The sequence below is a fragment of the Eucalyptus grandis genome, chromosome 2 (genome assembly GCF_016545825.1).
Source record: "Eucalyptus grandis isolate ANBG69807.140 chromosome 2, ASM1654582v1, whole genome shotgun sequence".
In the NCBI taxonomy this organism is placed as follows: Eukaryota; Viridiplantae; Streptophyta; class Magnoliopsida; order Myrtales; family Myrtaceae; genus Eucalyptus; species Eucalyptus grandis.
In genome coordinates, this window is record NC_052613.1 from 54,228,370 (window position 1) to 54,240,969 (window position 12,600).

General features: G+C 41.3%; 1 protein-coding gene and 1 long non-coding RNA gene across 3 annotated transcripts; one reads left to right on the plus strand and one right to left on the minus strand.

The window, feature by feature from the left end:
* Nucleotides 1-3,066: 3,066 nt before the first annotated feature.
* LOC104433789 (DEAD-box ATP-dependent RNA helicase 37) lies at nucleotides 3,067-9,968 on the plus strand. Of its 2 annotated transcripts, none has more exons than XM_010046655.3 (7): nucleotides 3,067-3,243; nucleotides 3,786-4,710; nucleotides 4,794-4,877; nucleotides 5,542-5,784; nucleotides 6,240-6,407; nucleotides 6,605-6,721; nucleotides 8,891-9,968. In XM_010046655.3, exons 2-7 carry the CDS (start codon nucleotides 3,946-3,948, stop codon nucleotides 9,416-9,418), a joined length of 1,905 nt encoding a protein of 634 aa, XP_010044957.1. In that variant the 5' UTR covers nucleotides 3,067-3,243; nucleotides 3,786-3,945; the 3' UTR covers nucleotides 9,419-9,968. The 2 variants fall into 2 exon arrangements, with proteins under 2 accessions (XP_010044957.1, XP_010044956.1); XM_010046654.3 differs by having other exon boundaries at nucleotides 3,827-4,710.
* A 610-nt stretch (nucleotides 9,969-10,578) lies between these two features.
* Nucleotides 10,579-11,747, minus strand: LOC108956321. Its single transcript, XR_001982484.2, has 2 exons — nucleotides 11,627-11,747; nucleotides 10,579-11,124 (listed from the first exon to the last, which is right to left on the minus strand). It is a non-coding gene; the product is annotated as an uncharacterized LOC108956321 (long non-coding RNA).
* Between the last annotated feature and the right edge of the window lie 853 nt (nucleotides 11,748-12,600).

Here is a 12,600-nt window from a genome sequence, read left to right on the forward strand (position 1 = left end):
TCGAATTTCGGTCTGACGTAAACTTACGGAATATGTAGATATTCAAAGTAAAGTTGTCGATGCATGTGCCTAATAGCGTTTGAGTAGAATTTCCTTGTGGAGACAAAGACGAGAAGATCCTATGGACATGATAGATTTTTTCATTAAAAGAGAATTAAATAAATTGAACTTTCACTTTGATTTATGTCATAAGTTATTTTTCTCTAAATATCCATTTATTTTGTGAAAAATAAATGATTTTCTTAAAAAAAATTACTCATATCGTTTATAAAAACGAATTGATGAAAAATATTTATACAATTAAGGAAAATATTAAAATATAAATTATCATCAATAATAATATTTTTTGATTAAATATTTTAAATAATGTAAACAATCATTTGAAGAATATATTGTAAATAATTTATTTTTTGCAAAATAAACGGAGCCGTCGTTTTATTAAATGCTTACTCTAAATTGGTCGCAACTAAAAGCCAACCCGACATAAAATTGGAGGTCTACTCGATTCCCACGTGACCATCGCACGATCTAATTTTGCTTTTCGCGAACGGACCCAATAAAGCGAATAAGATTGAACCACATCGTACTCCGCTTATTTCGCATAATACTTTGCTTTTGGCTATCGATGGATCTCTGCCCTTTTGTTTCCTCGTCTCGTTTGGTTCCTTTCACCAAAAAGAAAAAGGCACGACGAACTTTGCAGTCCGACCTCAAAGGTGAATAATGCATCCACCTTGACTTCGAGCTCGCAATTTTTTATTTTATTTTATTTGGGGAGAACCAGTACATATCTCGCTGGAATCCTACATTGTTCGAATAATGTTATTAAAGTCACGGACGCTTGTAATTTTAAGCCACGTGATTTATATGTCATAAATTGTGCAAATTTGGTTATAAATATTTCAATTATATCATAAACATTTTTACATTTTATTAATTTGATCAATCTAGCCAATTCATGTAAAAAAATTGCTCACGTGGACACTAGCTATTTTATGTTGCAAGACTGACATTAATGTAGACAATTTTTTTTATAACTTTTTTTTCCTTGATTTCATTTTTTTCCCTTTCCCTTTTGCCATTGGCTAATCATTGGCAATCACCCATAGGCCATGGTCGGTGAGAACCCCTTACTAGATTTGGCGAGGTTGACGATCACTATGCGGCCTTGCCTTAGCAGGGGGGGCCGTTGTTGTCACCACTTGCTCTTGCCTAAGTGGGGCCATTCTTATCGGTTATGGCATGCGGTCACTAGTAAAAAGGGAAAAGGAAATTTAAAAAAAAAGATAAAAAATATTCAAAAAATTCGTAAAAAAAAATTATATTAGCGTCGGTCATGTAACATAAGGTGTTAGTATTTATGTTGACGATTTATGACTTAAATTGATTGGATAGACTCAATTAGTGAAATGTGAAAATATTCATGATTAAATTGATATAAATACAATAAATGTAAGTTTTTTTCGATATTTTTTCCCACCTCAATTAGATAATTGAGCTAGCGGCAGACGGGTAGTCTCGAGGACCTCGTCACAATGCCTCATATCGAGCGCCTTGCGTGCTTTACAGCGCCATCGCGACTCGTAAATTCGATCCATACGAGAATTAAAGGGACTTCCATCATGCGAATCACAGAGAAATGTGGTCCTAGGGCTCGCCACAACCGTCGTGTCTATTTCGTAATCGCTCAAGTTGGACCAGCCGCCGCTCCTTTGTCTACTCAGCACTGTCAAAAGATTTTAAGGTTTCGAGTATCATTAATCCAGCACCACGAGAAAATATCAACCGCACGACTAAAGAAATAAGAAAGCGTGGGAAAATATCTTTCTAAAATACACGTGGCAGTTCGTATGTGATGTTTGAGGGGACATGTATCGTGTATTTGACGCGATTTGGGGGAATCGCTAGCTGGGCAATCCACCATTGCCTACCAAATCACGGATGACATCGACAATTACGGTCAAAACTAGTAGAACGTATCGCGGAACGCAGATTTGAGCTAATTTTGAAAACCACCGTATGACCAGACAATGATTTCGACAGCTTCCGATTTCATTTTCTCCCTCATTCATTAAAATAAATAAATAAAAGAAACCAAAAAACTCAAAACCTCAAACCTCAACACTAAATGAAGTCACGGTGCACATTGAAAAAGAGGGCAATTCATGAATCCAGATCAAGATGTAATTTGAATAAATATGTTCCCAAGCTAAACAAGCCCGATTACTCGAACATTCATCTGGGCACAACTTTTCGAACCCTTGACACAAGTCAACTCATAGGCGAGCTTGGGAAAACTTCCTAATTCGCGAAAAGTTAGCTAACTCGACTTATTGAATCCAATTCCTATCGACATCAATTTTGTTGTATGTTTTTTTATAAACATTTTCATTGTGAAAAAGCGAGCTTCGGTTAGTACTCCGCCACCCCGAGGGGGACGGAGGGGTTGAATTCGGGCATGGTCCGACGCAAATGACTCACTTCGAGATCTCCACAGAGCCTGGCATAGCCGAGTCTAGCTGGCACCCGGCGCGCCCCCTTCGATCCGCTCCAGTTTTGAATATTAAAATGAAATTCAGAAAAAAGAAAAAAAGGGAGAAGAAATCTAGCTCAAGATATTTTGGGCCCAGGACACGGGTAGGACACGCCACGCCCGATCTCGGCCGTCCGTGGAAACGGGCCGGGTGGGCCCCAGGCCCAATCACCTCCTTCGAGCGGAAGTTACCCTCCCCTGCTCGCGTTGCACCTCGGGCGAAGGAATTTTTGGGGAGATCGTCCGTCCTTTTTAAACCGCTCGTCCCCGAATAATGACGCCAGCCGCAATTCCTGCAAAGGGCTGCCTAATTTTTATCCCCGCCTTCATTTTCATTTTCCGCACTTTTTTTTTTTTTTTTGGTTCCATTTTTCTTCCTTTTCCCCATCCGCAGAAAAAATGAGAAGAGAAAGAAAGCAGTAGGACTCCCGGAAAATAAAAATACCGAAAAGTCACGGAGAGGGCAAATTTTCTAGAGAGAGAAAGTGCCCCCCTCGGGGTCTCCTCTGTATATAAAGAGGCGAGAGGAGAGAGGGGGGAAGATATTTTTTTTTGGGGGTTGTTGTCCGCGTTATAACGTACCATCTAGGGTTTTCTCTTCTTCATTGGATCTTCAATCCATCCTCTCCTTCCTCTTCAACCTACGCAACAGCGCTTCTCTCTCTCTCTCTATCTCGTCTTCCAGCACAGGTTCCGCAGCTTCTCTTCAGGTTCCTTCCCTCTTTCTCTCTCTCTCTCTCTCTCTCTCTATGCTTGTCGCCTCTCGTTCTCCTGCTCCTTTCCTGCTCCGTTCCTGCTGCTTTCGAGGGCGGTTTTGCGGCGCGCGCGGGGTCGGCGACGGGCTCTCGTTCCGAGCGGATGCTTCCCCCTCCCGGCGTCCTCGCGCGGCGTCGGGGGGGATTGCATGGGGGCGGGAATCGCGGGTCGCTTTGCCGCATTTCCGTGTTCGCTCCCCGGGGACGCCCTAGATCGCGTTTCGTGTCCGCGTCCTTTTTCCTGCTCGGCTACTTCGACGGCCGTGTGGTTTTTGGCCGGTCGTGCGAGGAGATGGGAGGGAATAGGGGAGGATGCATCTGGAATTGAGGGGATTTTCGGGAGGGTTTAATGCGTGGCCGATTTTTTGGATTTTTCTGTTGCGTTTGCGTTTTGCCTTTTTTTTTTTTTTTTAAATTTACATTTTCTGTTGATTTTCGTCGCGTTAATTGCTTGTGCCTTGATTTGATGATGTTTTTTGGCTTTTTTTTTTCATCAGGTTTTGAAATCGCTGACGTAGTTGACTTTTATCTGTCTCAGGGAGACTAGTTTATCTATTGTATTGTAGAAATCGAAGGGGAGAAGTGTTCACTTTGATTTTTAAAGTTCCGGGATATATTTGCTCTTGAGAATTCAAGTGAGGGTGTTTCAATTGAGATATGCGAGCTTCATGGGCAGATTTGGCTGCGTCTTCCGCAGCTGACAATGTAGGGGCTGGATCCTCTGCCAACAATGGTGCTGCCGTTGCTGCCTCGGCTCCTGGTCCTGGTCGAAGTGCTTACGTCCCTCCGCATCTGAGGAACCGTCCACCTTCGGCAGATCCACCGGCACCTGCTAACACTGGGCCAGCTCTTGGTACTGATCGGCCTGGTTCTGGCGGGTCACGCTGGGGAGCTCCCAGGAATGATTTTCGAGCAGGAGGTGGAGCAGGAGGTGGCGGCGGTGGTGGGGGCCGTGCTGGTGGATGGGGTGGCAGAGGTGGGGGTTGGGGTGGGAGAGACCGGGAAGTGAATCCTTTTGGAGATGATGTGGACACTCCGCAACCTTTTGATGAGCAAGAGAATTCTGGGATCAATTTCGACGCGTATGAAGACATTCCGGTGGAGACGAGCGGGGATAACGTACCCCCTCCAGTGAGTACTTTTGCAGAAATTGATCTAGGTGAAGCTGTTAATCAGAACATTCGGAGGTGTAAGTATGTGAAACCAACGCCTGTGCAACGACATGCCATACCAATTTCCCTGGGAGGGCGTGATCTGATGGCTTGTGCCCAAACTGGATCTGGCAAGACAGCTGCTTTCTGTTTTCCAATCATCAGTGGTATAATGAAAAGCAGCCACCAAGTACAGAGGCCACCACGTGGTGCGCGTACTGTCTACCCACTTGCTCTTATTCTTTCTCCTACGAGGGAGCTCTCAATGCAAGTAAGTGTTCTTTATCATTTCATGCAACCTGTCATCTTTCCTTGCTGATTTAATCTTGAGGGAGTTATGTGATTTGCATGCAGATACATGAAGAAGCTAAAAAGTTTGCCTATCAAACTGGTGTCAGGGTGGTTGTTGCTTATGGAGGAGCACCAATAAATCAACAGGTTTGTATTTTCTCCGTCTCTCTTTTTCCTTGTTCCTCATCACCTAGATTCTGCAGTATCATGATCACGGTATAATGTTTTTCTGGTATGTTACTAATTTGTTATCTTCCAAGAATTTAATGGCACCTGTTTTGAGTGATTTCTACCTATGACTTACTTTTTGTATTTTGTGGCTTACACTTTTGACTTTTTCTTTAAGCTCGAAATATTTAAAATCTATTCTATTATATAATGTCAACATGCAAATTCAACTATTGCTTTCTAACAGTTTTTAGAGATTCACAATGTTCTTAATTTAATTGGAGAATTTGGAAAGAAAGTGATTAGTAGAATTGATAAGTATCTTATGAATGTTTTCCAAACATGCCATGGTTCTGTTTTTGCTGTCTTTGTAGATATGTAGATGTATTTTATTTCCTTATATGACCCCAGATCAGTGCCAAGTTTCTAAAGTTACTTCTTGGCTAAAAAAGGATGGTATTTGAAAGGTAGAATGCTTATTGGCATTCTCATTCGTACTTTTTTTTTTTTACTCTCTCTTGTTCTTTGTGTGTAAGTATTTTGATTTTGGCCAGTATTTTTTTCTGTGCTGTGATGTATCAAGCTATTGTAAGTGCATAAAATCCTCCGATATGTACTAATTGGTGATTTTGCATATCTTTAGCTAAGGGAATTGGAGAGAGGTGTGGATATACTTGTTGCTACTCCTGGGAGATTGGTGGATTTGCTGGAGAGAGCTCGAGTTTCGTTACAGATGATCAGATATTTGACGCTGGATGAGGCAGATCGAATGCTTGATATGGGTTTTGAGCCTCAGATAAGAAAAATAGTAGAACAAATGGACATGCCGCCCAGTGGAGAAAGGCAAACAATGTTGTTCAGTGCCACCTTCCCTAAGGAAATTCAGGTATCCGTCATAATTGAAGAATGGCAATGTAAATTTGGTGCCACCTCTCAAGCCTCTGTATTGGCAATGTTTATCTGAATGTTGATAGTTTCCCATTTTTGACTATAAATGCTGTTAACCTTTGGTCATTAAGGCGCTTGAGTGTGTATTTATTTGATCTGTTCATCTCAAGGAAAAAATATGATAATTAGGAGGTGTTTACAGGGAGTGGTGCAGCTGGAAACTTGTTGAGTCAACCTTAGTCCTTTTCGATCTTAAATTCTATGATGAGCTTCTACATTGATAGGGTTTGGTGTTTGCTTTTGTTTCTGCAGCACTTTGTTTGTTATGTATTAATATGTAAATATTGCAACTTTTTGCTTTTGCTGGTTGTATGTCATGTGATCTGGTGTAATGGATATCTTGGTATGGCTTTATTTATTTGCATTCATGTTATATTGTTTGGTTTTGTGCAGAGATTGGCTGCTGATTTTCTATACAATTATATCTTTTTGGCTGTTGGAAGAGTTGGATCTAGCACTGATCTGATTGTCCAGAGAGTTGAGTTTGTTCATGATGCTGATAAAAGAAGTTATCTCATGGATCTTCTTCACGCACAAAGAGACAATGTTGTTCAGGGGAAGGTAGGGTGGGAGGAAGTGTTTCCTTTTAATTTTTTTCAAGTTGAGACCCATGATCATATATCAGTTAGGATGAGAAAAGTTTTGATTTTCTGCTTCACTTTTTTTTTTTTTTTTTGGCCCAGTTTCTAATGTTGCGTTATTGTTGCCCTTTCTGGGCTGATCCATTATAACACCTGTGTGACTATTGATTCTTGCAGCAACAATCTTTGACATTAGTTTTTGTTGAGACAAAGAAGGGGGCTGATTCTCTAGAAAATTGGCTATGCCATAATGGTTTTCCAGCTACTTCTATTCATGGAGATAGAACACAACAGGTTCGCCTTTCCCCCTCAGTTCTTCCATACACTTGTGGTACTGTGGTACCATGTTAAATGAACTTCTAGAAATGGGGTTTTTGGATGTCTGGGGAAAAAAGAGTGCCCCAATACTTTTCTTGTCTTAAATTTGATGGCTTCTTAGAAATAATGGCCTATGCTTGTTCTATGAGATGGTTTTTTACACAGGATCTAGTTATCTACAGTAAGCTCTACATGTTGTGGCTTCTGTCCAATCTTTACGCTTTAAACAATACTACATAAAGGAAATCTTGCCTAGATAGCCAAGTGCAAGTAGTAATGAGAGTTTGTGTTTTTTTAATCAAGCTGGTGATGATTGGGTTGTTATTTGTTAGTGAGATTTGATACTCGTTGCGCTATTAACTGAATACAGTGAGAGAAGAGCTTTAGGACTTGATATTACTGTTCTATACGTATGAAGAAAGGTCCATCTGACTTAAAACTTATTGATAACCTCTTGCTTGAAAACTTGCATTGCTGTTCTATGTTCGAAGAATTGAAGATATGCCCCCTGTGTCAAACCTATTGATGACCTTTTTGAATGGGTTGGGTAGATAATTACATATTTAAACTGGAAAGCTATTGTGCCTTTTATATGTTGCATAGACATCTCTCTCATTTGTTGCTTGACAAGTTAATAAGCTGGCAGGTTTTGGCATTTGCTTTTTTGCGAGCGTCCACATATATGAGTTGCTCTGTTGACAGATTTTGACTATAGTTGGCATTAGCTATTGAAATTGCAATTTCATTCAAGATGTTAAAATGGCCAAGTGATTCAAAATTGGCATTCTGTGAGGGTTCATGATCGTGACATGATTGAGTTTTGATGAGGAAGTTTACACACTCATACGGGATCTCTTTGTTATCTATAGGCTCCCCCTTTCTCGATAAGTCCCTATTACACAAAAATGTGGTATTGTAATGAGAAATTATGGAGTCAAAAATGGTTTGGATTTTAGGTTCTCTGAAGGATTGTCACACTAGTTTCTTCTTCAAGGCTGCAGTAGGTTTCTACCTCTTTTGATTTTCTTTCTGTTCCAATAAGAGTTCGGTAAGGTTCTGTTGGTGTACTTAAAACCCATCACCGGGATCCAACTTCTTGCTACGGAGGCTTTTCTCTTCTTTGGTGTAACTGAACTTTATTTGCTTTGTAATCGTCCTGCTTGTGCGGTTGCCTGTACCCTGATGGCATAAAGTTCACTTACACTTAGTCTTCAGAGAGATTAGAATTTGCCTTTTCTCCTTTTCTTCTTTTTTATCTCAGTGATCTTATTTGTGAATGTAAGTGCCTTGTGTGCAACATCAAGAACTCTCTCTCTCTCTCTCTCTGAGATAAAAATTCTGCCGAGGGGATATTGAACTATTTGCAAAAAGCGCTCAAAGCTGAAAAAAGACCTAATTTACTGTCCAAAGAATCCACAATGTCAGTTAAAGCAATCACATACATAGCTGACTTAAAGGTTCTAACGCAGACCAGAATAACAGTTTGTGAGGCTCTCGGTAACTGATTCTAGAGTCAGTTTTTTAGTTGGCAACTTTGTTGTGTATTAAAAAAAAAAAAAAAAAAAAAAAACATAAAACAGCAGACTGATGACCTTGTGTGAAGATTTGGATGGGGCTAAGATGCCATCTAAAGTTCGATTTCCCCGTGAAGCACCCGATGGGGCAAGGATGTGACCTAAGTTCTATTTCCAAGCACCAAAAAAAATTCACTTGATACTACTTAAAATGTTGCTGTCCATTTGCTGCAAATGCATCTTATTAACATGAAGTAGGGATTTCTACTTTCAAGTCCTGCATTCTCAGTCTGCACTGTTTGCATTTCACTGGATCCATTTATAGGTGATTTTTGATATCAAATAAAGGAGTGTGGTAGGCAGTTGTTGAGAGTGAGAGAGGAGGGACGAGAGGAAAGAAGGGGGGTGGGTGGGGGAGATTCAACATTGCTGTATCTTTTCGTGATAAAATATTGGTGAAGATTGTGCTCGTTCAACATTTGTGGTTGCACTGTCAGACGCAAGGCGACATTGTATTTTCAGCACTGAATAGAGCAACCTTGATTTTTACTTGTAGAAAGTTCCATCTTTAAATTTGTTCCTCTATGTAACATGTATTGACTTATAATCAACACTATTTCCATGCTTGCAGGAAAGAGAATCAGCTCTCCGCTCATTTAAGACTGGCAGGACTCCAATTCTAGTTGCTACAGATGTTGCAGCTCGTGGTCTTGATATTCCACATGTTTCCCACGTGATCAATTTTGATCTTCCGAATGACATAGATGATTATGTCCACCGGATTGGACGAACAGGACGAGCAGGGAAGTCTGGTTTAGCTACTGCCTTCTTTAACGAGAGTAACTCATCAATGGCAAGGTCATTAGCTGAGCTGATGCAAGAAGCAAATCAGGAAGTTCCAGCTTGGCTCTCCAGGTATGCTGCTAGGTCGTCGTCATATGGTGGAGGAAGGAATCGTCGTTCTGGTGGAGGCCGGTTTGGTGGTCGTGACTTCCGGAGGGATAGCTCTTTTAATAGGGGTGGATCTGACTACCATGGTGGGGGCGGCAGCAACAGTTTTGGATATGGAGGATCATCTGGAGGGTATGGAGGATCATCGGGAGGCTATGGTGGAGGAGGAGGAGGTTATGGCCCTGGTGTCACCAGTGCATGGGATTAAGTAATGAAATTTACTCTTCACTTGTTTCTGAAGTGCAACAGTGGCATTCATGCTTCTGCTGGTTATATTATGTCTTTGTCTTGTCTAAGTGGTTCAAGCTTTATACTGTTTGATAGTATGTCTCACGGTTGATGAGGGGGATGTATTTCTCACATTGGTGCATGCGCAGATGGAGGGTTTTGGAATGCTGATGGGTTTGGATTAGACATTTCCCTATACAGTGGGGAATCATTGCTTTCCTTGAATGGATCCATTCCCGTCTTTGTTGATTCTGGTGGGTGGATGGGTTGTAGAATATCTGTTGGGAGTGTAAAGGGGTTTTTCTGTCGGCCCTGTTCCTTTTTTTCTCAATAGGCATATTCTTAGTGACCCATTTTCGTAGGGTTTCGAAAGGTTGATGAGTTTCTTGTCCTCCCCATTTTATACAGAGGGTCTTATGTCCCCCAAGCTAAGGAATTTAACATTTCATGGTTTCTTGTAACATTTTGATGGTGATTGAACTGACAGACACCTCTTATTAGAAGCAGCTTATTTTGCACTTCTCCTTTTATACTCATCCATTGCAAATCTCGGCCGATAGATTATCATTTGTCGTGTGCAACCTCCAATTGGCTTGGGGCAGCGTGTTTCAACGGTGTTTAACTACGTTTTGGATCTCCCTGCTTCATACGGTTGGTTCTTTCATGATTGATTGACTCTGGATGTTGGTGGATATAGTGATGATGTAGCAAGTAAGCAACTCCCTGTTTTGTGATGGCATCGATCTTAGGCATCATGATGTTCCCACCAATCAATGATAAGTGGGTTAGAAGTTGCTTCATTTGAGAAGGGTAAAGGCCCATCAGGTTCTGGCTGGAGCTAGACATCCTGGCGGAGCCCTTGCCATTTCAAGTGCGATTCGCATATCGGACGCCAGCAACTACAAAAATAGCCGTCAACGGAATGACTACTTTTCAAACGTAACTCGTGATAAATATTAAATTTTCCAAATCTAGTGATTTAACATTACTCACGAGCGCGAGACCAAGGATTTGCCCGAGTAAAGCCTGAATTCTTATTTGTGGTCAATTTAACTCTTTTCCCCTTCGTGAGCGAGATAACGGTCGAGACAGTCTACCGGGGCAAGGGCAGTCGGCCAAATATGTTGTGATACGTATGACGACAATCGATGACAATCGAGACAGTCCTTATTGCAAAGGTATAATTCTTACAGAGATGACTTCAAATGTTGTTTGCATGGTTAGCCATTTAAAGACAAGAAGCGAGGAAAACTATAGTATGGTACGATCCAACAATCAACATTCATTACTTGACCTTCTTCAATTGGGTTCACGGTCCAATAAGCACAAGGACAGTGATCATTCAGACTCCTCTGGAGATCATTTCCTGGAACCGTTTGAGCGATTCCTCGCGCTGAATCCTTAGCTGGTTCCGGAAGTTCCTGATGAAAGCGTCTGCCAGCTCATTTATGTCTGCATTGGCATCCATGTCCAACCTCTTCCTTGTTACTCTTGTCTCATCGTTCTCTCTCCCCTTCTCACTCGCTCTGCGGTTGACACGGGCAGATGAAGCTGGAACCTCCTGGTGCTTCTGCTCCATCTCGCAGTGTTGGCCGGCTTTTGCTTGACAAGGGCGTCTGAGATTGTTGCCGAATCGATGAGCAGAGAACCCCGCGTCGATGCGTATATATAGTCAAAAGAACGCGCCTTAACGAGGACGAGTTTGGCATGAGTGAAAGCAAAAGGAGGAAGGCATAGAGAAGTTAAGATAATATTCAAAGATAAGCTAAGGGAAATGTGCAAGGGACTTCATGGGAAACGGTGTGGTTGAATGAACAAACAGAAGAAAACAGCGAATATAATATTGCCACCTTCCTTGGTGTTCTCCATTTCTTTAAGGTTTCTTCTGATAAAAGGAGATGGCACTGGCCAATTTTTTTTTATCTTTTTGGGTACGAATCTTCCAGGCTCTCTCTTGAAAATGTATATATATATATAAATTATTACGCGACCACACGCGGGAAGCATAACTTTCTAACAATCCTTTGGAAGCCATTGAAAGTCAACATGATTTCTTTAGGCTCCATTTGTTAAAGAGACTTCAGTAGATATTTCGAAATCAGCTCGTACTTTTTTCTAATTAGAATTTTATTGTTTTGAATTCATATCAATATTGGCAAATTAACAAACAAAAGTGGGGTATGCTCACCGTATCGATTGTAATCCATTGCTAATCGTCGAATTCAGCCCTTACGGTTCATCTATGCACTTCTCTTGGATGTTTTGATGAATCAAGCATTTCATGTTGGATGTGTATTGCCCATGTCATGCATAGTTCACGAGATCAGGGGAAATGGTTATTTCCCCAAGACGGGGGCCATGCTTTCACGTTATAAAAAGCTGTGAAAAACTGAATTATCACTAAATCAAAAATGAAAATAGATCCGTGGGGCAGTTTCATGCCAGTGCCTCTGGTGGAGGTTTGTCGGAAAGAGGGATGTGGACCTTTTGACCTTGGAGAAGTCAAAACACGACACAACATCCAACTTTGTGCGCATAAACAAAAGCAAATCATCCAACTTTGACCCATGTTTTCCTTCTTTCCCTCGACGCCTAGAGATTAAAGAATGAAGGCCATGTCCGATAATTTACTTCCTATTTATTCAGCGTTACACTTTGGTGGTGATCTAGGCTAGTCATATTGTGGACCGAATCTATTTTCCAAGCAACTTCTTGAGATAGCATTGACAGTCTAAGAAATACACTTGAATTGTGCTTGTTTCAATATGCAATTGTCTAGGCCTTTTTTTACCTAATTCCCCACGGGTCCAAGCACGTAGGTTTAACAATCTCATGCATCCAACTGATGTTTCGAAGTTAAGTTCATGTCGCATTCTGAATTTCTTTGCAAGCTTCAGATTGATCGATTTAAATGAGTGATTTCTAGTCAAGAAAGAGAGTTTTCACCTTCTCGATATGACATATGACAAGGAGAGTGTGTCGCTCTTGCACCATGGTTGAGATTCGCAAGAGATTATTTGATTGTGAGTAGGGTTAAACTAGCAGTACGAGCAACTCCAAATCGATCAGGTGTAACTTCAAATGCACACGCGAGAGAAAGTCTCTCCTCCTGTCAAACCAAGTGGTGCTTCGCCACTTCGATCGCACGCCATCAGCAAGAGC

Excerpts from the sequence above, each read along its gene's own strand:
- LOC104433789 (XM_010046655.3), top strand. The coding sequence starts at position 3,946 with ATGCGAGCTTCATGGGCAGATTTGGCTGCGTCTTCCGCAGCTGACAAT. Across the intron at positions 4,711-4,793 it reads CGAGGGAGCTCTCAATGCAA|ATACATGAAGAAGCTAAAAA; the intron begins GTAAGTGTTCTT and ends ATTTGCATGCAG. Across the intron at positions 5,785-6,239 it reads CCTTCCCTAAGGAAATTCAG|AGATTGGCTGCTGATTTTCT; the intron begins GTATCCGTCATA and ends GGTTTTGTGCAG.